The sequence below is a fragment of the Triticum aestivum genome, chromosome 7D, assembly GCF_018294505.1.
Source record: "Triticum aestivum cultivar Chinese Spring chromosome 7D, IWGSC CS RefSeq v2.1, whole genome shotgun sequence".
Lineage (NCBI taxonomy): Eukaryota > Viridiplantae > Streptophyta > Magnoliopsida > Poales > Poaceae > Triticum > Triticum aestivum.
Window position 1 is genome coordinate 38857046 of NC_057814.1, and position 26513 is coordinate 38883558.

Genomic DNA, 26513 nt, shown 5'->3' on the forward strand with positions numbered 1-26513 from the left:
AATTGCATCATGTGATGAAAAATTTCCTATCCTACATAAAGCAAACACTGTAGCGCACATGTCGGGATGTGTGTATTTCGGGTCAGTGAGTGTCACGCCACCGTTCAGCGGGGACTATATTTGTCTCCCATCACGACTTGCCCACAAAGGTCTATGCTAGTCCGGACCGATCACCGTCTTCATGATTGAAGCGAGGTGTAAGCAATGAACTAGTTAACAAACTCCACTTCATTACCGTAAAATCGTTCCCGATGCCTTCCAAGCCCACACACTTTATGACGGTCACTTTTGCCTATCTTTTGTTCTCAGAGGAAATAGGAATCAGAACTAAGAGGCACACGAGAGATTGATCTCCGTCCATCGTTGCTAAAGGAAATTGAAATTGGAGTCCATCGTTGCTAAAGGAAATTGAAATTGGAGTCAGGAGGCACGAGACAGACTGGTATTTATTTGTTGGGTATGGTGACATGAAGGTGCCTCGCTGGCCCACCGCATTGCATATCTTTTGTGTGCTTTCGGTACTATTTTAGCACATGGGCTACACATCTCTAGTCAGCTTTGATTTGCTATCTTCACCTTCGCCTTTATGCGTAGTACTAGTAAAATCATACTCCCTCCGTCCGAAAATACTTGTCATCAAAATGGATAAAAAGAGATGTATCTAGAATTAATATACGTCTAGATACATCCCATTTTATTCATTTTGATGACAAGTATTTCCGGACGGAGGGAGTATATTCACCACATCATAGGCTCTCATCGGTTCCACTCCTCCAAGGCTAAATCACAGGCCATCAAACAGGCTGCAAAATCTGGTATGTAGCGCAACCACATAGCATGACTTCCATGGACGGATCATGAGCATGTTAATTACAGTCATGAGGAGAACACACCCTAATGGTTTCATTTATTTGAATGGACTTTTGTAGGAATCCTCATCGATGTATGAATTCCCTCGAGGAAATGGGGAAACAAATCTAAGTATTTTATTTGGATAGAAGCAATGCTTTCTATTTTGTAAAAAAAATGTTTGCTTATTCAAAAAATGTTCGACATTTTGAGAATAAATGTTCGGGAAATAAAAAAATATTCATGATTTTTTAAAAAGTTTGTGTATTAAAAATATTAATGAAATTGAACAATTTTTCAGCAATTCAAAAAATGTTCATGAATTGAAAGATATCCTAAAAATTCAAAAACTGTTCAGGACTAGAAAATAGTTTATTCATTCATAAAATGTTCACTGATTCAAAAACATTTCGTTAAATAAAAAAATGTTTGTGAATTTCAAAAATTGTTCCACCAATTTCCAAAAAAATGTTCGCCGATTCAGGAAATGTTCAGTGATTCAAGAAAATTGTTTAAAACAATGTTCACAATTTTTTTTAAAAATGTTTGCAAATAGTATAAATTGTTCAAGAATTCAAAAAATGTTCTTGATTTTAGATTTTTTTTGGAAATTTGTAAAAGTATTCATGAATTTGAAAAATGTTCAGGATTTCAAATATGTTCATGAGTTTTATTTATCTTCATGATTTGAAAAATTGTTCATGATTTCTCGAAATTGAGAGTGATAGTGTATCTCGGTGATGCAGCAAAATGTAGTCATGGCCATTGAAGATTACGATTTTTTTTCCTGTTGCAACACATGGGCCCTTTTGCTAGTAATATAGATACGGATCATTTCAAAACTTGTTCCACCAATTTCCAAAAAAATGTTCATAGATTTAGAAATGTTCAGCGATTTAAGAAAATTGTTTTGAACAATGTTCATAAATTTCTTCGATGTTTGCAAATAGTATAAAATGTTCATGAATTCAAAAAATGTTCTTGATTCTAGAAAATGTTTGAAAATTATTAAAAGTATTCACGAATTTCGAAATTGTTCAGCATTTCAAATATGTTCACGAGTTTAGTTATTTTATGATTTAAAAAATTGTTCATGATTTCCCGAAATCGAGAGTGATAGTTTATCTCGGCGATGCAGCAAAATGTAGTCATGACCATTGGAGATTATGCATTTTTTCCCGTTGCAACGCGCGAGCCCTTTTGCTAGTAGTAGATACGGATCATTTCCTCAATTTTTTACACAATACCCAAAGTGGCCCAGTTCATGTTGCAAAAGCTATCAAAACGACCAGAAAAAATGTTGGTCATCCTCTTACGACTACATGTCTGGATTGTACAACAAAGATCCAAGAAGCATCAAATCACATCACTGAACTTGGATGGCCTGTGCACCGCGTACGCCATGTACGCCGCCCGCGTCCGCGAGTTTGTGGGCCGCAGCAGGGAAGCCCTGCCCTCTTGTAATCAACACATACGCCACTTTCTCATCCACCATAATTTCTAGTTTCTCACTGTGATCGTTTCCGTCTGCTTGCAGCGACATGATCGTGTGGGCAGCAAAGGGCGTGCTCGAGCTGGAGGGGGCGGTGGAGAGCATGGTCGTCGAGGGCCTCGGCGTCCAGGACGAGCACATCGATGCGCACCTGGTGCTTAATCTGACCTGTCATGTGCCCTATAGTTGGGAGCAACGGTGGAGGAAGGCCCGGACTACTGGACCATCACGCCGCCAGAGAAGTTGAACATGACGGTGATCGACACCTATGAGAGGAGCACCGGATGGCGATGGCCTTCTCCCTGGCGGCTTGCGCCGAGGTGCCAGTGACCATCAGGGACTCGAGTGCACCCGCAAGACCTTTCTCAACTACTTTGACGTGCTAAGCACCTTCGTCAAGAACTAGATTGGGACTTGTGCTTGTACTTTGTAGCCTGTCCATGGTCTGATTTTTTTTCCGTTTTTTCGTCTTCTCCTCAGAGGATGGATGAGCCTGATAGTTTTGTAGCATGGTGTGGGCCTTGAGGCAAAATGACTTTGTTTTGAACACATAATTCGTTTGAATAAGAAATAAATTAATGTACGAAGAAACTGGGCTGTGCCATTTTCCATTTCTTCAGCATGTTTATTGTTGGCTATTTATTTATAATCTAGCACTCCATACAGCCTCCCAGAATGGAGATTAATGATTTCAAAGTGCGGATAACATCTGTCCAAAATTTGACTGAATTTGGGAAATTTTTGTGGGATATTTGAAATTCCAGTCTTTGTTAATTGTATCTGAATTTTGATGACGCCACTAATTGGTGGGATCGGTCCATCAGACTGAGTTGGCAAATAAAAAAATAAAAAATGCCACAAGGGCATGTTTACTTTGTCTTCATCGCTCTGCCCCTCTCTCTCAGGCTGGTCATAGTGGGAGTAACATAGCTATTAACATAGATGCCACATAAGCAAAATTGATGATGCGGCAAGTAGTTAATGAGGAGAGAGGCAAATAGAGTAACATAATATGTTACCATCACATAGCGTTGTCCAATGAAAAATGACTCTAGAGAGTAATAAATGAAGACATCTATGTTACCACTCCTATGATACTACCCACTATAAAGGTAGTCTATATGTCTGTGTGCACGCGTACTGAAGGCCCGATGCTACCCACAAGGAAACCTACTAGACACTGTGTTTACAGGGCAACCCTCGTCAACTTGGTCTGCTATATCTTATGGGCTGGAACTTCTCAAGGAAGGCATGATATGGCGCATTGGTAATGGTGAATCGGTCTGCATCTGGCGTGACAATTGGATACCATGCTCGTTCTCGCTCAAGCCGTTTAGGGCTCGAGGCGGGTCCAGACTAATCAGAGTTTCGAGCTTGCTTGACGAACGAGGTACATGGGATGTAGCTGTTGTGTGGGCTAACTTTCTACCGATCGATGCTAGGGCCATTTTATCCATCCGTACCTCACCACGACGTGAACCGGACTTTCTTGCCTGGCAGCCGAAAAAAAAACCGGTATCTTCTCTGTTAAGAGTGCTTATAAGCTTGGTCTCAGCTTGACAGAGCATGCTCGTAATGTGTCAGCCACAAGTACTAGGCCGAATGGTGATCGTGAGATTTGGAAGAAGCTGTGGAGTTTGCCAGTTCCTCCCAAAGTTCGTACATTTGCATGGCATGCAATTACTAATTCATTAGCAACAGAGGAGAACAAGAAAAATCATCATATCCCAGTCACCGGAGTGTGCACGATCTGTGGGCAGGAACAAGAGGATGTAAAGCACGCTCTTTATCGCTGCCCGCCAGCTCGGGCTTTATGGAACGCCATGCGTGACGTTTAGGACCTTCCCTCACATGCGATTATGGAGCGTCTACAAACTGAGTGGATCCCGGAGCTCTTATTCCCACGCACTGACCAAGTCTGTGCTCGTATCCTGATTTCCTCTGGAGAGTATGGCATGGACATAATGAGCTTACTCATGACAAGCCTTTTCCATCTGTGGAAGGATCCCGACGGTTCTTATGCAGTTACCTGGCAAGTTTATTGCAGGTCAAGAACCAGACTACTGAGCAAATTATCAAAGGAAAAGGTGTACTGAATGGACTGGCCCCAGCTGTAGTTTCGCATATAACACATGCTACAGCCAATAGTTGGGAGAGACCAACTGCTGGCATGCTGAAGCTGAATATTGATGGGTCATACAGTGAGAGTACAGGGGCGGCAGGGGCAGGTATGATTCTCCGTGATGAGCATGGACGAATTGTTTTCTCTTCCTGCCGTTTTCTTAGTCGTTGCGGATCAGCACTTGAGGCGGAACTAAGTGCTTGTATGGAAGGCATGTCCCTTGCACTGGAGTGGAGTCAGCAGGATGTCCTTGTTGAAACAGATTCCATGGAGGTCGCTAAGATGATTAATAATCCATCTCGAGATAGCTCACAGCTGGGTCATCTAGTTGAGCACGTGAAGCATCTCATGAAGCAAGGGAGGCGTTTCGTTGTCAACAAAATCTCCCGGAAATTGAACCAAGCGAGCCATCTGCTTGCTCGTTTTGGTCGTCTAGAGTAACGAACAACAGTTTGGTTAGGATCAGGCCTGATGAAATATTAGACCTCATCCTACGAGATTGTATTGTGACTATTATTTAATCAATACAATCCCTTTACCCCACAAATAAATAAATAAATAAAGGTAGTCTATACTACTAGTCTAAGTTACTCTCTGCTATGACTAGCCTCAGGCATTTGAGCTTGCCCGTGATAGCCGGTTGTCGGGCTTGAGGTGTGCGACGCTGCGCGCGTGGAGGTGCGCCAGTCCGAGGGCACGCCGCGCGGCCACTTCGGCTAGTGCAGGCTCCGGCAGGCCACCCCGATGGTGAACGACGTCGTGGGGCGACCCGGCATCCTTGAGCTCGAGGAGGCACGCGGGCTCGCCGCCGCCGCCCCAGAGGACGGTGTGGCAGCGCACGGCGTACGGCACGGCTACCCACTCGGCACAGCGTACGGCAGCGCACGGCGTAAACGTATACACCGTATGAAGGCGAGAGCACCAGACGTAGAACGTAGGCCTCTTTAGAGGGAGCACCCGTCAACGTAATGTAGCAGCAGCGTCACGTCTTCAAAGAAATGAGGATACGCGAGCCACCGTTGCTGGGATTCCAACTCCCAGCCTCCTTATGGAGCAACGCAACTAACCACTCGGCTAGCAGCTGTTGCTCAACAAAAATGAACCTTAAAATGTTTAAGAATTACTCCCTCCGTCCCAGAACAAGTGTCTCGACCTTAGTACAACTTTGTACTAAAGTTAGTACAAAATTGAGACACTTATTTTAGAACGGAGGGAGTATATACAACACAGGATCCAGAAGTTTTTGAATATATTTTTTCAAAACAAGCCCATTTGAAAATCATACAATTATTTAGTAACATGATTTTTTTTGAAATTTCACCTTCTTTAAAGTTGTAATAAGGTCGAGACACTTATTTTGGGATGGAGGGATTATATACAACACAGGATCCGGAAGTTTTTGAATATATTTTTTAAAAAACAAGCCCGTTTGAAAATGATACAATTATTTAGTAACACGAACAAATTTTGAAATTTCACCTTCTTTCAAAAAAGTGTGAACTTTTTTTGATAGAAAGATTTTTTTTCAATCCTGGATATTTTCTACAAAAGTCGAAAATTCTTTTGCAAAACAACGAATTTTTTTTTAAATTACCAAACATTTTTGAAACACACGAACATTTTTTAAATATCTGGAAAAATTTGAAAACCATAACATTTTTTAAATAATCGAACAACTATTGAATTTATGAAAAATATCACCAAAAAAGGAATGGCAGTGCGACGAATCGAACCCGTAACTCCTGCTATTGACCGCTCATCACTAGCCACACGAGGTAGTAAGCTCCAACATCTAACTAAGAAACGCGGACTACAAAAACCTGGTCATTTTTAATATTACAATTTTTTTCTGAGAGCGCGAACATTATTTGAACCTGGTCATTTTTTTGAATTTGTGAATAAGTTTTGTGAAAAGGGAACACATTTTGAATATGGGGACATTTTATGAATCGATAAACTTTCTCGAAACCCGCGAGCGGTTGGGCCGGTCCAATAGATGCTCAACGGGAGCGATATCGTTGCCTAGTTGTGCCAGGTCCTAAGCATTTTTTTACTTTTCTATTTTTCATTTTTCTTCACTTTCTTCCTTAATTTAGTTTTCTTCTTTATGAACTTTATCATAATTTTTTGAAATTTGTTATAAAATTTAAGTCACAATTTTAAGTAACTGTTTTAAAATATGATTCTAAATTCCTTTTTATTCAAATACTAATTGAATGCTTTCCGAAAGAAGCATTTATTGTTTTTAATTTTATCCCTTTATATTTATTAGTTAGGTTAAAACTTATAAGAATAGTTATAATTACCCGTTTAAATTATGATTTTAAATACTTTAGTCCTTTAAACCTGGTATGGATGCCCATCATGGGCATGCCCACTGATGGAATTATGCCCTAGAGACAATAATAAAATGGTTATTATTATATTTCCTTAATCATGATAAAGGTTTATTATTCATGCTAGAATTGTATTGACCGGAAACTTAAATACATGTGTGGATACATAAACAAATACCGTGTCCCTAGTGAGCCTCTACTAGAGTAGATCGTTGATCAAAGATGATTAAGGTTTCCTAACCATAGACATGAATTGTCATTTAACAATGGGATCACATCATTAGGAAAATGATGTGATGGACAAGACCCAACCGTTAGCATAGCATATGATTGTTCAGTTTATTGCTACTGCTTTCTTAATGTCAAATACATGTTCCTTCGACCATGAGATCATGTAACTCCCAGATACCGGAGGAATACCCTGTGTGCTATCAAACGTCACAACGTAACTGGGTGATCATAAATATGCTCCACAGGTATCTCCGAAGGTGTCTGTTGAGTTGGCGTGAATTGAGATTGGGATTTGTCACTCCTACCATCGAAGAGGTATCTCTGGGCCCTCTCGGTAATACACATCATAAGCTTGCAAGCAAATGACTAAGGAGTTAGTCACGACGTGATGTATTACGGAACGAGTAAAGAGACTTGCCGGTAACGAGATTGAACAAGGTATAAAGATACGGACGATCGAATCTCGGGCAAGTAACATACCGATGGACAGAGGGAATTATGTATGTTGTCATAATGGTTCGACAGATAAAGATCTTCATAGAATATGTAGGAACCAATATGGGCATCTAGGTTCCGCTATTATTTATTGACAGAAGAGGTGTCTCGGTCATGTCTACATAGTTCTCGAACCCGTAGGGTCCGCACGCTTAACGTTCGATGACGATTTAGTATTAAATGAGTTATGTGATTTGGTGTGCTAATGTTGTTCGGAGTCCCGGATGAGATCACGGACATAACGAGGAGTCTCGAAATGTTTGAGAGGTAAAGATTTATATACAAGACGATGGTATTCGGACACCGGAAGTGTTTCGGGGGGTACCGGGTACTTATCGGGTCACTGGAAGGGGTTCCGGGCACCCCCCGCAAAAGATATGGGCCTTATGGGCCAAGAGGGGAAACACACCAGCCATAGGGGCTGGTGCGCCCCCATATGGGCTGGCCTAAGGAGGAGAAGGAAAGGGGAGAAGGGAAAGTAAAGTGTGGATTAGGATTCCCACTTCCTTCCCTCTCCCCCCTCTTTCCTTCCCTCTCGGTTGCATATGGCAAGGGGGCACGCGGCTTGGGAGGGACTCCAAGTAGGATTGCTCCTACTTGGGCGCCTCCTATGGCTGCTACTCCCTCCCTCCCACCTATATATATGTGGGGGCGCGCCCTAGCACACACCAGACAATTGCCTAGCCGTGTGCGGCGCCCCCCTCCATCGTTTACACCCCGATCATATTTTTGTAGTGCTTAGGCGAAGCCCTGCGAAGATCACTTCATCATCACCGTCGCCACGTCGTCGTGATGACAGAACTCATCTACTACCTCGACGTCTTGCTGGATCAAGAAGGCGAGGGACGTCATCGAGTTGAACGTGTGCAGAACGCGGAGGTGCCGTGCGTTCGGTACTTGATCGGTTGACGCGCGAAGAAGTTCGACTACATCAACCACGTTGTGAAACGCTTCCGCTTACTGTCTACGAGGGTATATAGACACACTCTCCCCCTCGTTGCTATGCATCTCCATGGATATATCATTGCGTGTGCATAGAAATTTTTGTGTTTTCCACGCAACGTTTCCCAACACCCACTTGGTGGATAAGTTGGGGTAACTTTAAGGTTGTCCACAAAAACACCACGCTCAATGATACGTATCCATCGTATATACTTTTCCAAACACTTTTGCCCTTGTTTTGGACTCTAACTTGCATGGTTTGAATGGAACTAACCCGGACTGACGTTGTTTTCAGCAGAATTGCCATGGTGTTATTTTTGTGCAGAAATAAAAATTCTCGGAATGACCTGAAACTTCACGGAGAATATTTTTGGAATTAATAAAAATACTGGCGAAAGAATCAAGGCCAGGGGGCCACACCCTGTCCATGAGGGTGGGGGGCGCGCCTACCCCCCTGGGCGCGCCCCTGCCTCGTGGGCCCCCTGGTGCTCCACCGACCTCAACTCCAACTCTATATATTCACGTTCGGGGAGAAAAAAATCAGAGAGAAGGATTCATCGCGTTTTACGATACGAAACCGCCGCCAAGCCCTAATTTTTCTCGGGAGGGCTGATCTGGAGTCCGTTTGGGGCTCCGGAGAGGGGAATCCGTCGCCGTTGTCATCATGAACCTTCCTCCATCACCAATTTCATGATGCTCACCGCCGTGCGTGAGTAATTCCATCATAGGCTTGCTGGACGGTGATGGGTTGGATGAGATATACCATGTAATCAACTTAGTTTTATTAGGGTTTGATCCCTAGTATCCACTATGTTCTGAGATTGATGTTGCTATGACTTTGCTATGCTTAATGCTTGTCACTAGGGCTCGAGTGCCATGATTTCAGATCTGGACCTATTATGTTTCCATGAATACATGTGAGTTCTTGATCCTATCTTGCAAGTCTATAGTCACCTACTATGTGTTATGATCCGGCAACCCCGAAGTGACAATAATCGGGCCCACTCCCGGTGATGACCGTAGTTTGAGGAGTTCATGTATTCACTAAGTGTTAATGCTTTGGTCTGGTACTCTATTAAAAGGAGGCCTTAATATCCCTTAGTTTCCAATAGGACCCCGCAGCCACGGGAGGTAGGACAAAAGATGTCATGCAAGTTCTTTTCCATAAGCACGTATGACTATATTCGGAATACATGCCTACATTACATTGATGAACTGGAGCTAGTTCTGTGTCACCCTATGTTATAACTATCGCATGAGGAATCGCATCCGGCATAATTCTCCATCACCGATCCAATGCCTACGAGCTTTTCACATATTTCTCTTTTCTTAGTTACTTTACCGTTGCCACTGTTACAATTACTACAAAACTGCTACTGTTACTTTTGCCACCGTTATCATTACTTCCATACTACTTTGCTACTAAATACTTTGCTGCAGATATTAAGTTATCCAGGTGTAGTTGAATTGACAACTCAACTGCTAATACTTGAGAATATTCTTTGGCTCCCCTTGTGTCGAATCAATAAATTTGGGTTGAATACTCTACCCTCGAAAACTGTTGCGATCCCCTATACTTGTGGGTTATCACTGTTGGAAATATGCCCTAGAGGCAATAATAAAGTGGCTATTATTATATTTCCTTGTTCATGATAATTGTCTATTGTTCATGCTATAATTGTGTTATCCGGAAATCGTAATACATGTGTGAATACATAGACCACAACATGTCCCTAGTGAGCCTCTAGTTGACTAGCTCGTTGATCAATAGATGGTTACGGTTTCCTGACCATGGACATTGGATGTCGTTGATAACAAGATCACATCATTAGGAGAATGATGTGATGGACAAGACCCAATCCTAAGCATAGCACAAGATCGTGTAGTTCGTCTGCTAAAGCTTTTCTAATGTCAAGTATCATTTCCTTAGACCATGAGATTGTGCAACTCCCGGATACCGTAGGAATGCTTTGGGTGTGCCAAACATCACAATGTAACTGGGTGGCTATAAAGGTACACTACAGGTATCTCCGAAAGTGTCTGTTGGGTTGGCACGAATCGAGACTGGGATTTGTCACTCCGTATGACGGAGAGGTATCTCTGGGCCCACTCGGCAATGCATCATCATAATGAGCTCAATGTGACTAAGTAGTTAGTCGCGGGATCATGCATTACGAAACGAGTAAAGTGACTTGCCGGTAACGAGATTGAACGAGGTATTGGGATACCGACGATCGAATCTCGGCAAGTAACGTACCGATTGACAAAGGGAATTGTATACATGATTGATTGAATCCCCGACATCGTGGTTCATCCGATGAGATCATCGTGGAACATGTGGGAGCCAACATGGGTATCCAGATCCCGCTGTTGGTTATTGGCCAGAGAGCTGTCTCGGTCATGTCTGCATGATTCTCGAACCCGTAGGGTCTACACACTTAAGGTTCGGTGACGCTAGAGTTGTTATGGGAATTAGTGTGCAGTTACCGAATGTTGTTTGGAGTCTCGGATGAGATCCCGGACATCATGAGGAGTTCCGGAATGGTCCGGAGGTAAAGATTTATATATGGGAAGTCCTATTTTGGCCACCGGAAAAATGTTCGGGATTTTTCGGTATTGTACCGGAAAGGTTCTAGAAGGTTCCGGAGTGGGGCCCACCTGCATGGGGGGACCCACATGAACGTGGGTAGTGGGGGCAAGGCCCCACACCCCTGGTCAAGGTGCACCAAGATCCCCCCTTAGAAGGAATAAGATCATATCGCGAAGGGATAAGATCAAGATCCCTAAAAAGGGGGAATAACAATCGGTGGGGAAGGGAAATGATGGGATTTCTTTCCCCCACCTTTGCCAACGCCCCAATGGACTTGGAGGGCAAGAAACCAGCCCCCTCCACCCCTATATATAGTGGGGAGGCGCATGGGAGCCGCACCCCTTCCCCTGGTGCAGCCCTCTCCCTCCCCAACACCTCCTCCTCCTCCGTAGTGCTTGGCGAAGCCCTGCCGGAGAACTGCAAGCTCCACCACCACGCCGTCGTGCTGCCGGAGCTCTCCCTCAACTTCTCCTCTCCCCTTGCTGGATCAAGAAGGAGGAGACGTCCCCGGGCTATACGTGTGTTGAACGCGGAGGCGCCGTTGTTCGGCGCTTACATCGGAATCAACCGCGATCTGAATCGCTGCGAGTACGACTCCTTCATCCGCGTTCTTGTAATGCTTCCGCATCGCGATATTCAAGGGTATGAAGATGCACTCCCCTATCTCTCGTTGCTAGTCTCTCCATAGATTGATCTTGGTGATGCGTAGAAATTTTTTAATTTCTGCAACGATCCCCAACAGTGGCATCATGAGCCAGGTCTATGCATAGTTTCTATGCACGAGTAGAACACAAGTTGTTGTGGGCGTCGATTTTGTCAATTTACTTGCCGTTACTACTCTTATCTTGATTCGGCGGCATCGTGGGATGAAGCGGCCCAGACCGACCTTACACGTACGCTTACGTGAGACAGGTTCCCCCGACTGACATGCACTAGTTGCATAAGGTGGCTAGCGGGTGTCTGTCTCACCCACTTTAGTCGGATCGGATTCGATGAAAAGGGTCCTTATGAAGGGTAAATAGAAATTGGCATATCACGTTGTGGTTTTGGCGTAGGTAAGAAACGTTCTTGCTAGAAACCTATAGCAGCCACGTAAAAACTTGCAACAACAATTAGAGGACGTCTAACTTGTTCTTGCAGCATATGCCGTGTGATATGATATGGCCAAAAGGATGTGATGAATGATATATGTGATGTATGAGATTGATCATGTTCTTGTAATAGGAATCACGACTTGCATGTCGATGAGTATGACAACCGACAGGAGCCATAGGAGTTGTCTTAATTTATTGTATGACCTGCGTGTCAATGAAAACGCCATGTAATTACTTTACTTTATTGCTAACCGTTAGCCATAGTAGTAGAAGTAACAGTTGGCGAGACAACTTCATGGAGGCACGATGATGGAGATCATGGTGTCATGCCGGTGACGATGATGATCATGGCGCCCCGAAGATGGAGATCAAAAGGAGCAAAATGATATTGGCCATATCATGTCACTATTTGATTCCATGTGATGTTTATCATGTTTTTACATCTTATTTGCATAGAACGACGGTAGCATAAATAAGACGATCCCTCGCTAAAATTTCAAGAAAGTGTTCACCCTAACTGTGCACCGTTGCGAAGGTTCGTTGTTTCGAAGCACCACGTGATGATCGGGTGTGATAGATTCTAACGTTCGAATACAACGGGTGTAAGCTAGATTTACACATGCAAAACACTTAGGTTGACTTGACGAGCCTAGCATGTACAGACATGGCCTCGGAACACGAGAGACCGAAAGGTCGAACATGAGTCGTGTAGTAGATACGATCAACATGGAGATGTTCACCGTTGATGACTAGTCCGTCTCACGTGATGATCGGACACGGCCTGGTCGATTCGGATCATGTATAACTTAGATGACTAGAGGGATGTATCTGAGTGGGAGTTCATTAAATAATTTGATTAGATGAACTTGATTATCATGAACTTAGTCTAAAATTGTCTTTACAAATCTATCTTGTAGATCCAATGGCCCACGCTAATGTTTCCCTCAACTTCAACGCATTCCTAGAGAAAACCAAGCTGAAAGAAGATGGTAGCAACTACACGGACTGGGTCCGTAACCTGAGGATTATCCTCATAGCTGCCAAGAAAGCATATGTCCTTGAAGCACCGCTAGGTGACGCACCTGTTTTCCCAGCAACACAAGACGTTATGAACGCCTGGCAGTCGCGTAGTGATGATTACTCCCTGGTTCAGTGCGTCATGCTTTACAGCTTAGAACCGGGGCTCCAAAAGCGTTTTGAGCAACACGGAGCATATGAGATGTTCCAAGAGCTGAAAATGGTTTTCCAAGCTCATGCCCGAGTCAAGAGATATGAAGTCTCCGATAAGTTCTACAGTTGTAAGATGGAGGAGAATAGTTCTGTCAGCGAGCACATACTCAAAATGTCTGGGTTGCACAACCGCTTGTCTCAACTAGTATTTAATCTCCCGGATGACGAGGTCGTTGACAGAATCCTTCAGTCGCTTCCACCTAGCTACAAGAGCTTTGTGATGAACTTCAATATGCAGGGGATGGAGAAAACCATTCCTGAGGTATATTCAATGCTGAAGTCAGCGGAGGTGGAGATAAAAAAGGAACATCAAGTGTTGATGGTCAATAAAACCACTAGTTTCAAGAAAGGCAATGGTAAGAAGAACTTCAAGAAGGACGGCAAGGGAGTTGCCGCGCCCGGTAAGCCAGTTGCCGGGAAGAAGCCAAAGAATGGACCCAAGCCCGAGACTCAGTGCTTTTATTGCAAGGGAAACGGTCACTAGAAGCGGAACTACCCCAAGTACTTAGCGGATAAGAAGGCTGGAAATACCAAAGGTATATATGATATACATGTTATTGATGTGTACCTTACCAGCACTCGTAGTAGCTCCTGGATATTTGATACCGGTGCGGTTACTCATATTTGTAACTCAAAACATGAGCTGCAGAATAAGCGGAGACTGGCGAAGGACGAGGTGACGATGCGCGTCGGGAATGGTTCCAAGGTCGATGTGATCGCCGTCGGCACGCTACCTCTACATCTACCTTCGGGATTAGTTTTAAACCTCAATAATTGTTATTTAGTACCAACTTTGAGCATGAACATTGTATCTGGATCTCGTTTAATGCGAGATGGCTACTCATTTAAATCCGAGAATAATGGTTGTTCTATTTATATGAGAGATATGTTTTATGGTCATGCCCCGCTGGTCAATGGTTTATTATTATTGAATCTCGAACGTGATGTTACACATATTCATAGTGTGAATGCCAAAAGAGGTAAGGTTGATAATGATAGTCCCACATACTTGTGGCACTGCCGCCTTGGTCACATTGGTGTCAAACGCATTAAGAAACTCCATGCAGATGGACTTTTAGAGTCTCTTGATTATGAATCATTTGACATGTGCGAACCATGCCTCATGGGAAAAATGACCAAGACTCCGTTCTCCGGAACAATGGAGCGAGCAACCAACTTATTGGAAATCATACACACTGATGTGTGCGGTCCAATGAGCGTTGAGGCTCGCGGTGTTATCGTTATGTTCTCACCCTCACTGATGACTTAAGTAGATATGGGTATGTCTACTTAATGAAACACAAGTCTGAGACCTTTGAAAAGTTCAAGGAATTTCAGAGTGAGGTTGAGAATCAACGTGACAGGAAAATAAAGTTCTTACGATCAGATCGTGCAGGGGAATATTTGAGTCACGAATTTGGCACGCACTTAAGGAAATGTGGAATTGTTTCACAACTCACGCCGCCTGGAACACCTCAACGTAATGGTGTGTCCGAACGTCGTAATCGCACTCTATTGAATATGGTGCGATCTATGATGTCTCTTACCGATCTACCGCTATCATTTTGGGGTTATGCTTTAGAGACTGCCGTATTCACTTTAAATAGGGCTCCATCAAAATCCGTTGAGACGACACCGTATGAATTATGGTTTGGAAAGAAACCTAAGCTGTCGTTTCTGAAAGTTTGGGGTGGCGATGCTTATGTCAAGAAACTTCAACCTGAAAAGCTCGAACCCAAATCGAAAAATGCGTCTTCATAGGATACCCTAAGGAAACTATTGGGTATACCTTCTACCTTAGATCCGAAGGCAAGATCTTTGTTGCCAAGAATGGATCCTTTCTAGAGAAAGAGTTTCTCTCGAAAGAAGTAAGTGGGAGGAAAGTGGAACTTGATGAGATGACCCCTCTTGAACCAGAGAGTAGCGCAGCGCAAGAAAATGTTTCTATGGTGCCTGCACCGACTAGAGAGGAAGTTAATAATGACGATCATGATCAAGTTACCACTAAACTTCGTAGGTCCACAAGGACACGTTCCGCACCAGAGTGGTACGGCAACCCTGTCCTGAAAATCATGTTGTTAGACAACAGTGAACCTTCGAACTATGAAGAAGCAACGGCAGGCCGGGATACAACAAATGGCTTGAAGCCATGAAATCCGAGATAGGATCCATGTATGAAAATGAAATATGGACTTTGACAGACTTGCCCGTTGATCGGCAAGCCATAGAGAATAAATGGATCTTTAAGAAGAAGACTGACGCGGATGGTAATGTGACCATCTATAAGGATCGGCTTGTCGCTAAGGGTTATCGACAAGTTCAAGGGGTTGACTACGATGAGACCTTCTCACCCGTAGCGAAGCTGAAGTCCGTCCGAATCATGTTAGCGATTGCCGCATTCTATGATTATGAGATCTGGCAAATGGACGTCAAAACGGCATTCCTTAATGGTTTCCTTAAGGAAGAATTGTATATGATGCAGCCGGAAGGTTTTGTCGATCCTAAGAATGCTGACAAGGTATGCAAGCTCCAGCGCTCAATCTATGGGCTGGTGCAAGCATCTCAGAGTTGGAACATTCGCTTTGATGAGATGATCAAAGCGTTTGGGTTTACACAGACTTATGGAGAAGCCTTGTGTTTACAAGAAAGTGAGTGGGAGCTCTGTAGCATTTCTCATATTATATGTGGATGACATACTATTGATGGGAAATAATATAGAATTTTTGGAAAGCATAAATGCCTACTTGAATAAGTGTTTTTCAATGAAGGACCTTGGAGAAGCTACTTACATATTAGGCATCAAGATCTATAGAGATAGATCGAGACGCCTCATTGGTCTTTCGCAAAGCACATACCTTCACAAGATATTGAAGAAGTTCAATATGGATCAGTCCAAGAAGGGGTTCTTGCCTGTATTACAAGGTGTGAGATTGAGCACGGCTCAATGCCCGACCTCGGCAGAAGATAGAGAAACGATGAGTGTCATCCCCTATGCCTCAGACATAGGGTCTATTCTGTATGCCATGCTGTGTACCAGACCTGATGTGAACCTCGTCGTAAGTTTGGTAGGGAGGTACCAAAGTAATCCCGGCAAGGAACACTGGACAGCGGTCAAGAACATCCTGAAGTACCTGAAAAGGACTAAGGATATGTTTCTCGTTTATGGAGGTGACGAAGAGCTCGTCGTAAAGGGTTACGTCGATGCTAGCTTCGACATAGATCTGGATGACTCCAAGTCACAAATCGGATACGTGTATATTTTGAATGGTGGGGCAGTCAGCTGGTGCAGTTGCAAGCAAAGCGTCGTGGCGGGATCTACATGTGAAGCGGAGTACATAGCAGCCTCGGAGGCAGCACAGGAAGCAGTCTGGATGAAGGAGTTCATCACCGACCTAGGAGTTATTCCCAATGCGTCGGGCCCAATGACTCTCTTCTATGAGAACACTGGAGCTATTGCCCTTGCCAAGGAGCCCAGGTTTCCCAAGAAGACCAGGCATATCAAGCGTCGCTTCAACTCCATTCGTGAACATGTTCAAGATGGATACATAGATATTTGTAAAGTGCATACGGATCTGAATGTCACAGATCCGTTGACTAAACCTCTTCCACGAGCAAAACATGATCAACACCAGAACTCTATGGGTGTTCGATTCATCACAATGTAACCACATTATTGACTCTAGTGCAAGTGGGAGACTGTTGGAAATATGCCCTAGAGGCAATAATAAAGTGGTTATTATTATATTTCCTTGTTCATGATAATTGTCTATTGTTCATGCTATAATTGTGTTATTCGGAAATCGTAATACATGTGTGAATCCATAGACCACAACATGTCCCTAGTGAGCCTCTAGTTGACTAGCTCGTTGATCAATAGATGGTTACGGTTTCCTGACCATGGACATTGGATGTCGTTGATAAAGGGATCACATCATTAGGAGAATGATGTGATGGACAAGACCCAATCCTGAGCATAGCACAAGATCGTGTAGTTCGTCTGCTAAAGCTTTTCTAATGTCAAGTATCATTTCCTTAGACCATGAGATTGTGCAACTCCCGGATACCGTAGGAATGCCTTGGGTGTGCCAAACGTCACAACGTAACTGGGTGGCTATAAAGGTACACTACAGGTATCCCCGAAAGTGTCTGTTGGGTTGGCACGAATCGAGACTGGGATTTGTCACTCCGTATGACGGATAGGTATCTCTGGGCCCACTCGGTAATGCATCATCATAATGAGCTCAATGTGACTAAGTAGTTAGTCACGGGATCATGCATTATGAAATGAGTAAAGTGACTGTCCGGTAACGAGATTGAACGAGGTATTGGGATACCGACGATCGAATCTCGGGCAAGTAACGTACTGATTGACAAAGGGAATTGTATACAGGATTGATTGAATCCCCGACATCGTGGTTCATCCGATGAGATCATCGTGGAACATGTGGGAGCCAACATGGGTATCTAGATCCCGCTGTTGGTTATTGGCCAGAGAGCTGTCTCGGTCATGTCTGCATGATTCCTGAACCCGTAGGGTCTACACACTTAAGGTTCGGTGATGCTAGAGTTGTTATGGGAATTAGTGTGCAGTTACCGAATGTTGTTTGGAGTCTCGGATGAGATCCCGGACGTCATGAGGAGTTTCGGAATGGTCCGGAGGTAAAGATTTATATATGGGAAGCCCTATTTTGGCCACTGGAAAAATGTTCGGGATTTTTCGGTATTGTACCGGGAAGGTTCTAGAAGGTTCCGGAGTGGGGCCCACCTACATGGGGGACCCACATGAACGTGGGTAGTGGGGGCAAGGCCCCACACCCCTGGTCAAGGCGCACCAAGATCCCCCCTTAGAAGGAATAAGATCATATCCCGAAGGGATAAGATCAAGATCCCTAAAAAGGGGGGATAACAATCGGTGGGGAAGGGAAATGATGGGATTTCTTCCCCCCACCTTTGCCAACGCCCCAATGGACTTGGAGGGCAAGAAACCAGCCCCCTCCACCCCTATATATAGTGGGGAGGCGCATGGGAGCCGCACCCCTTCCCCTGGCGCAGCCCTCTGCCTCCCCAACACCTCCTCCTCCTCCGTAGTGCTTGGCGAAGCCCTGCCGGAGAACTGCAAGCTCCACCACCACGCCATCGTGCTGCCGGAGCTCTCCCTCAACTTCTCCTCTCCCCTTGCTGGATCAAGAAGGAGGAGACGTCCCCGGGCTGTACGTGTGTTGAACGCGGAGGCGCCGTTGTTCGGCGCTTACATCGGAATCAACCGCGATGTGAATCGCTGCGAGTACGACTCCTTCATCCGCGTTCTTGTAACGCTTCCGCATCGCGATCTTCAAGGGTATGAAGATCCACTCCCCTATCTCTCGTTGCTAGTCTCTCCATAGATTGATCTTGGTGATGCTCAGAATTTTTTTAATTTCTGCAACGATCCCCAACAATCACTCAAGGGAGGGTGGACAGGTCGGCCAGAAGGGTTAGTTTGAGAACAGTAGGTTTTCAAAACCCTTTAAATGACCCCAATTTTTTCAGTGGCCTTGCATGACCAATTTATGGCTCCATTCTAAGTTATTTTGGTCTTCAAGAAAGTTTACATTTTCTGAAATTTTCTCGATAAAAGAATTCCAATAAATGGCCCAACATGTCACAACTTGCATACGGTGTTGGAAATCGCTCAAATATGGAAAAAATTCTACCATGGGCATGCCCACCTTCTTGCAAAAGTTGGGTTCATTTTAAGAATGTCCAAAATTTGACCATGTTCAAAGGAGAGTGTTCGGGTAGGTCAGAAGGGTTTGTTTGGGAGCACCTTGTTTCTCGAAATCCCTTAAATGTCCCTAATTTTTTTCATGGCCTTGTATGACCAACTCAAGTCACCTTGCCAAGTTGTCTGGGTTTTCGACAAGTTTTCATTTTCTGGAGTTTTCTCAGTGTAAAAAGGTCGATAAATATGGCCGGACGTGTTGCAACTTGCATACGCTGTCGAAATCGCTCAAATATGATATGAATCCTACCATGGGAATGCCCACCTTTCTTGCAAAAGCTAGGTTCATCTTAAGGATGTCCAAAAATAGACCATGTTCAACAATGAGTGTTCGGGTAGGTCAGAACTCAGAAGGGTCCGTTTGGAAGCACCTTGTTTCTCGACATCCGTTAAATGGCCTCAACTTTTTTCATGGCCTTGTATGACCATTCGAAGGCACCATGCCAAGTTGTTTGGTTTTTTGGAAATTTTGCATTTTCTGGAGTTTTCTCGGTTGAAAGAGGTCAATAAATGGCAGGACGAGTCGCAACTTGCATACGGTGTTGAAATTCATTCCAACTAGGTATTCATGCGTACCATGGGCATGCCCACCTAATTGCTAAAGTTGTGGTCATTTCAGGGATGTTCAAAAGTAGACTCAACGGAGGGTGTTCGGGCTGTTTGAATACAAATTGTTTTTGGGGTGTTCGGGCTGTTTGAATACAGGTTGTTTTTGACAAATTTTCCATTTCAGGAGTTTTCTCTATTAAAAAGGGTCGATAAAATGGCTGGACGTGTCGCAACATGCAAACGATTTTTAAAGTCATTCAAATTTGTTATGGGTGCCTCATATGTCTGTGCCTAAGGATGGCAATGGATCGGGTTCGGCTCGGGTTGAACAATATCAAATCCATATCCAAATCCATGAAGACAGTATGTGCCCATCCATGAAAAAAATCCATGGGCGTAAAATTATGCCCATGTCCAAACCCGATGAATATCCATCGGGTTTGGATATCCATCGGGTTTGGATATCCATCGGCTTCTCTCAACACGTATCTTACATTCTTAAGAAGTTGCTTCCCAGTACAAAGGTATTCTCTTGACATGCAAGTGGTCCAACTCAGCACGCCATGTCATCAAATATCAGCCAATCACAAGTTCGCAACTATCTCACAGCTCAGCCACATCAATAATTCTTTTAGTTTTTATTTCAACTAATGGTGCGGTTTAATTTCCATGTAAGACGCATTTGTTCCTCTTCCTATTCCGTAACTGACGAGAGAAATAAGAGGAGAGCCCTCCACTCACCACGATCCATCAAAAAGCTGGATCGCGCCTGCACTGGGCTGTCCGCGCCGCCATGCCGGTCACAACCTATTGCACACAGGGTCGCCTATCTCCCCTGGCCGCCCGTGCCGGCTAAGCCGGCCGCACAACCGCCAATAGCGCACATAGGAATCAATGCTCCTCCGCCACTGCCGCCACCTCGCCGCGACCCCAGGCCACCGTACGCCTCATGGTCTGCTGCATGTACAAACTCGTAGTAGGCCAGCTTATTGGCCCATCTACTAATACATGCCAAAATAAATGCCCACTATGGCACGACGTTGGATTCCTACCTTCTATCTTGCATGTCCCTGTTCGGCTGTTGACTCTGCCTAATCGGCTCCTCTTCCCCACAATCTCCTTTCCTGCAAATTGCCAGAAACGAACGGCCGCACCACACAATAACACAAATGCGGAGGAGGTAACTGAACCGCTCGCTTATCCTTTAAATATCAGCCTGGAGTGCACAAGTGTGTATGAATCTTATTTTCTGAAAGAAGAGAATCGTCTTCCACCACAACTGGACTCAGATCTTTGATTACACTTCCCAACATGTACATGCTGATTGATTGGGTCCCTCTCTAGCCCTCTTTTCTTTGTCTAATCCAATCTTTTATCTGATTTCTTATTTTGTAAGATTTGGCCACAGGTTGCTCGATGATTTGTTGCAGATTGCGATGGTTATTTGTGCTTCCTTCCTGCATAGGTTTCTTACCACTTGAGTTAGTAGATAATCATCCCATCTGTAAAATTTATTATCTGAACTTGATGAACGCATGACATGCATCTTATATTTGTTTCACTACATTACAAATCACATTCATATGATCCCCTTCACTCCATGCAATGCATTGGTTGGAACAAATCATCTACTACAACCCAGGACGAAATCTCATTATCCCTTCTATTCAAGTAAGTCATAATTGTCACTCAATCAAGAAGATAGGCTTGGATGAATTTAGGTAGGCATATATGTCAGGCAACTATTTTGTTTTCACAATTTCATTTTCCTGTCTTCTACACAGGGTGGACATACTTGTATCGCGTACAGATCAGCAGAGAAATGGTGACAGACCCATCCGCTTGCTGCACATTCATTGCCGCGGCATCTCGATTATTCTACAAGACACGCGCCACTAAGCTTCGCCGATTTGGAGCAGCAATTTACTGGAGCGCATGCGAGTTGCCAAGGACATCTTCTGTCCTCTGTTACACGTCCAGGCTTCCACATCACTTTCTTTTAGCATATCTTGATAATGTCACTTAGATCATTATTACTTAGTAGATGCACCCTAATTTTTGTGATCCTTTAGTTTTGGTGGACCTAAACATCGCGAGTTGGAACGATCAGAAAACCATGCCCATTGTTATCACTTTTTTCCTCCTTCAGATATTGAGACCAGTACTAATTTCAGTGCTTCACTTTTGTCATTCAAAAGCTTGGCTTCAGGAATTTAGAGAGAAGGACATTTAGTGGCTCATTTGCAGGTGCTTTCCGATTCAGTCATTGGTTATGGAGTTCATTTCACATACGTATTGTGTTCTTATCACCAATATTCTATTTACGACATGTTCTAAGGCATCATTTAATCTTTGTGAACATCACGCTAGATTACATAGGTCGTTGACTTTAAATTATATCTTTTTTGTTGTTTCTTTATAAGACAATATAGTTGTAGCAAATGGTCCCGCAGCAACGTGCGGGGCATCTTCTAGTACATAAGACATAGCACAACATTCACATAAGCTCTCAAATTCTCACAAAGTGACATAGCACAAGTGCATGACATCAAATAAGCTCTTAGATTTTCACAAAATGACATAGTACAAGTGCAGATCGCCACATAACCTCTCAAATTCTCACAAAATAACATAACATCAAATAAGCATAACTACCATTCTAAACATTGGATGTCATGTTGAACAAAATTTCTGAAACCCAAGTGACCAACCATAGATAGAGGGTACTCATGAACACAAATCATTAGTGGAAGCTCTTTCCTGGCAACATCTTGATCAAAAATAATATTCTCCAAATTGGCGTTTCCATCATCAACCTTTCTCAACCTTAACTTTTGTTGCTTTGGGCCTATTGGTGCATGCCTAGCACCACAAGAGCTCATGTGACTCTTCAAATCTAAAGTGCCACTGGTTCCATCATGAGAAGCTATTGACCTATACATGTAAAAGAAAATCTCCAGTTCAGTTAAAGAGAGCGATGGAACATAATGTCTGAACTATACAGATTTGGAAAGATTGTGATCTCTAAATTGTAGTGAATGGTAACTACAAACCGAAACTATTTTTTTATATCTCTTCTTTTAGGGAATAATGTAGATCTGCCCAGATTACAAGTCAGATTCTAATGGATCTTAATGATTCGTAGCTCTCTAGATTGAAATACACTAACGTGGTAAAACCTAATTGCTAATTAACATGCACAGCTACAGATCACGCCATGTTCCATATCTGAAAAATGCTCATTTGGTAACCAACGAAAACTACCTAACTCTATAAATCTCTTCTAATTGGTACAGTAAACTACAAGAAATACTTAATTTGTAGACATGCATGAGAATGATTCATCGAAAATTACTACCGCTCCAGTTAGTACTGTAAACTTCAAGAAATACTTAATTTGCAGACATACACGAGCGGGATTCATGGAACAAAAATATTACTATGCTCCAATTATTACTGTATAACCTGAAAAAAAAACTTAATTTGCAGACATACATGAGAGGTATTCAGGGGAATTTTTTGACTACTTCTCCATTTACTACTGTAAATTGAAACAAATAATTTGCAGACATACATGCGGATTCAGGGAACAAGCAGGAACACCACACAGAAAAACTTACCCTGAGACTCTCAGAGGATTCGGGGATTTTGGGAACGAGTAGGAACACCACACATAGAAAAATTACTACTGCTCCAGTTGCTACATGCTCATGTTGGACACCCACGTACAGGAACACACACATACATGAGAGGATTCAGGAAACAGCAAAACTTACGCTGAATGCCGACTATTCGGTGTGTCCATCACCTTCTCAGCAAGGTCATGATTCACTTCTTGGTATGCGCCCGTCTCCCTACACTCACGTGCTGCCATGCTCCTAGTCCGGCGCGGAGCGGTACTCGTGCGTCGCGCTGCTCTGCATCCCAGTTCAGAGACTTGCGCGGGCTCGCCGCCGTACCCGTGCGAGAATCCGAGACGGGGGGTCGAGGGAATATGGAGTTGGGCTCCACTGGACAAGGGCGTTGGATGCTGAAGTGCTGCGCGCCTACACCATATGTAGAGGTAAAGGCTGGTGGCGCCGACGACTGCATCTAGAGAAGCGGGAGGATAAGTCAAGGCGAGGAAGATGAAGCTTAATGACAAGTCGTTTAACGAGCATATAGTTTTTCTAATTTCACTGATTTTGTTATTTTCAATTTATGTCATTATCAATCGACATGAATATTTTATTATGTCCTGACATTTTTTAATATTGCCAATTTTGGCATTTCAAACTGTGTATGGAAATTTATTTTACAAAGTTGAACACTTTTTTGGAAATTGTTAAAATTTTTGAACAACCCATTAAAATTTTGAACACAAATTGCAAACCACGTACTTCTTTAGAAGTTCATCAACTTTTTTTAAACACAAACTTTATTAAATTTGTGAACAAAAATTCAAAAACAAGAACATGTATTGAAATTTATTAACATTTTTAAAATTGTGTACAGTATTTGAAAACAAGATTTTTTTTTTGGTATTTCAAATATTTTTTGAACAGGTGAAAAAATAATAATAAAGCTCAAAAAGAAAAAATGAATAAACAAAAAAAGAAGAAAAAAAAGAGAAAAAGCTTAAGCCTCGTCCACCGTTCTCCTGATCGAAGCACGCTCTTTTTTTCACCCATGGTGTCAAGGCCTTTAACCAAACTACCACTTAGTTCTTAATCTTGAGCGTTCCATCCTTTTCACCAACAGTTGTTAGCTCAATTGGGAGCTGCGTTGCCCCAGCACCTGGAGGGCGGTATATCGGGCTAGCAACCCAATATACATACTGCCTATCAGTATAGAATGAAAAAATCTTCTCCGTTGTATTATGAAGGGGTATACAAAGATCTTCTCCGTTGATGTGTTTAGAAGGGTTGTACCAAAGTAGAAGTGCGCCAGCACTATGCTCTCCGCATCCCGGGCCAGTGTGATGGACGGGTCCGATCTGTTTGTTAATTGCATCTGTATTTTGAGTGAACATAGGAATTTATGGGAAACGATGTCTTGGAATGCATGTGTAACAAGGCTTAAAAATGCACTCAAATATGACTATATTGTTTCTGAAATGCAGTTTGTTTGCACTGAAATACACTGCACTAGAATATTTCATCCATATATGTGCGGCAAGACAATCATGTCGGCGGCCAAGAGCGTGTTGGAGCTGTTGAAAAGTTAGTCAATTTCAGTAAATAATTTAAGAGTAAAATAATTATTGGCATGCATAGCTCTATCGTATTACATGAGCATGACAACATAAACAACAACATCACAACAACCATAACTAGAGCTTGGATAAGATCACGATGCACATACTGATCGTTTGCAGACAAAGTAGCGGTGACTGCTGCAGAGGCGATGTCGTTGATGACAACCTTGGTGGAGACCGGTCAAGCAGACGACGGCAGAGATGATAGTATGCAATGCTGTCCGACTTGAAAGGAAGTCGACTCGTGTGTGACGAACGTGGGCCGTCGTGTGTAGCACTTCCCGAAATCTTTAGCCGAGAGCAGCGAAGGGATGAGTGTTGCGGAGACCTGATCTCCAGCTCGCCGTTGTGTATTTGGTGATGGTCGGTAAGTCATATATATAGGATAACCCACACGGTGTCATGTCACGATCAAGATCTAAACTGACTAGGTTTCCAAAACTTAATAATGGTCAAGAAACCCATGCCTAGCCCGGCGAGGCAAAGTGAGCAGATGCGTGTGGTGTTCTTTTTCTCTCCTCATGCATATCACTTAGTGGAGTGGGGAGGATCCATTATCTAAGTTGATTTCACATCACCTGCACTCTCGAGGCGGGACTAAAAATTGCACCTCCAATTGCCATTTATTCCTGGGCTTTATAAATTTATTTGAGTTTTTTTTGAAAATGCACATGGATCAAGCCCGTTAATTTAAGTTTCTAATAACATGAGCTGCAGTGAACAAACAGTGGAGAGGATAATCGTCAAGGCGATGGTGTCCGGGATCGCTCGCCCACGCGGTGCGGCCCGGCTGTGCCGCTACGGGCGTGCCGCAGGACGCGGATACCGGCGTGTCCTTGCTGGCACAGCAAAGAGACAATGTTGATGACCAACATCGTGCAACACAAGGTGTAGGGACTGGAGGTGCGGGCAGGGGACGGGAGGTGGCTCGCCGTGCTGCCAGATCCGACGACCTTCACCTTCGTGGGCAGCAAGATGTTGACGGTAAGACAAAAGCTGATCGCCATCTCGCTCACGATTGCAGCCCTCATGTCCAGATGTGCGTAAATCGGGCCTGAGAGTGACACTTTTGCCGCTCAGGTACTGGAGCGCGAAGGTCTCTTCCGCCTGAGCCAATGGCCATGTTGGTAGCTAAGTCAGGCCAGAGAGATATATCATGTTAACCAACAGGACTGCTTTGTCGTAAGACAATTCCTGGTGTCTTTCAAGCCTACACAGTTCGTGTAAATATATGACGACTGGCGCTTTCCACTCTTGGATGGTTGGAAGCATCTGGATATGTTCATATTGACAGAAATTGGACTTGGAACCAAGTCTCTCGAGAACTCGATATTTATCGATTGAGTATATGTGACGTGAAGGTGCCTCGCTGGCCCACCGCATTACATGGTTTGTGTGCACTTCTGGTACTATGTTAGCACATGGGGTGCTCTTCTCTTACCAACTTTGATTTTCCTTTCATCTGTATGCCTGATAAAACCATATATTGACTATGCCATATGCTCACATCGGTTGCATTCCTTCCAACCATTTCCAACCAGATCCTGGCACAATTGAAAAGCGAGACCAAACATCTAGAATTTTAT

The 26513-nt window shown here is 43.6% G+C and overlaps 1 protein-coding gene across 1 annotated transcript in view; it reads left to right on the forward strand.

The window, feature by feature from the left end:
* Positions 1-2251: 2251 nt before the first annotated feature.
* Positions 2252-26513, forward strand: part of LOC123170719 (2-oxoglutarate-dependent dioxygenase AOP3-like) — a 37244-nt gene continuing 12982 nt past the window's right edge. The window contains 4 exon segments of the mRNA XM_044588511.1: positions 2252-2274; positions 2387-2494; positions 25688-25790; positions 25792-25911. Coding sequence (XP_044444446.1) covers positions 2252-2274; positions 2387-2494; positions 25688-25790; positions 25792-25911 — 354 coding nt within the window.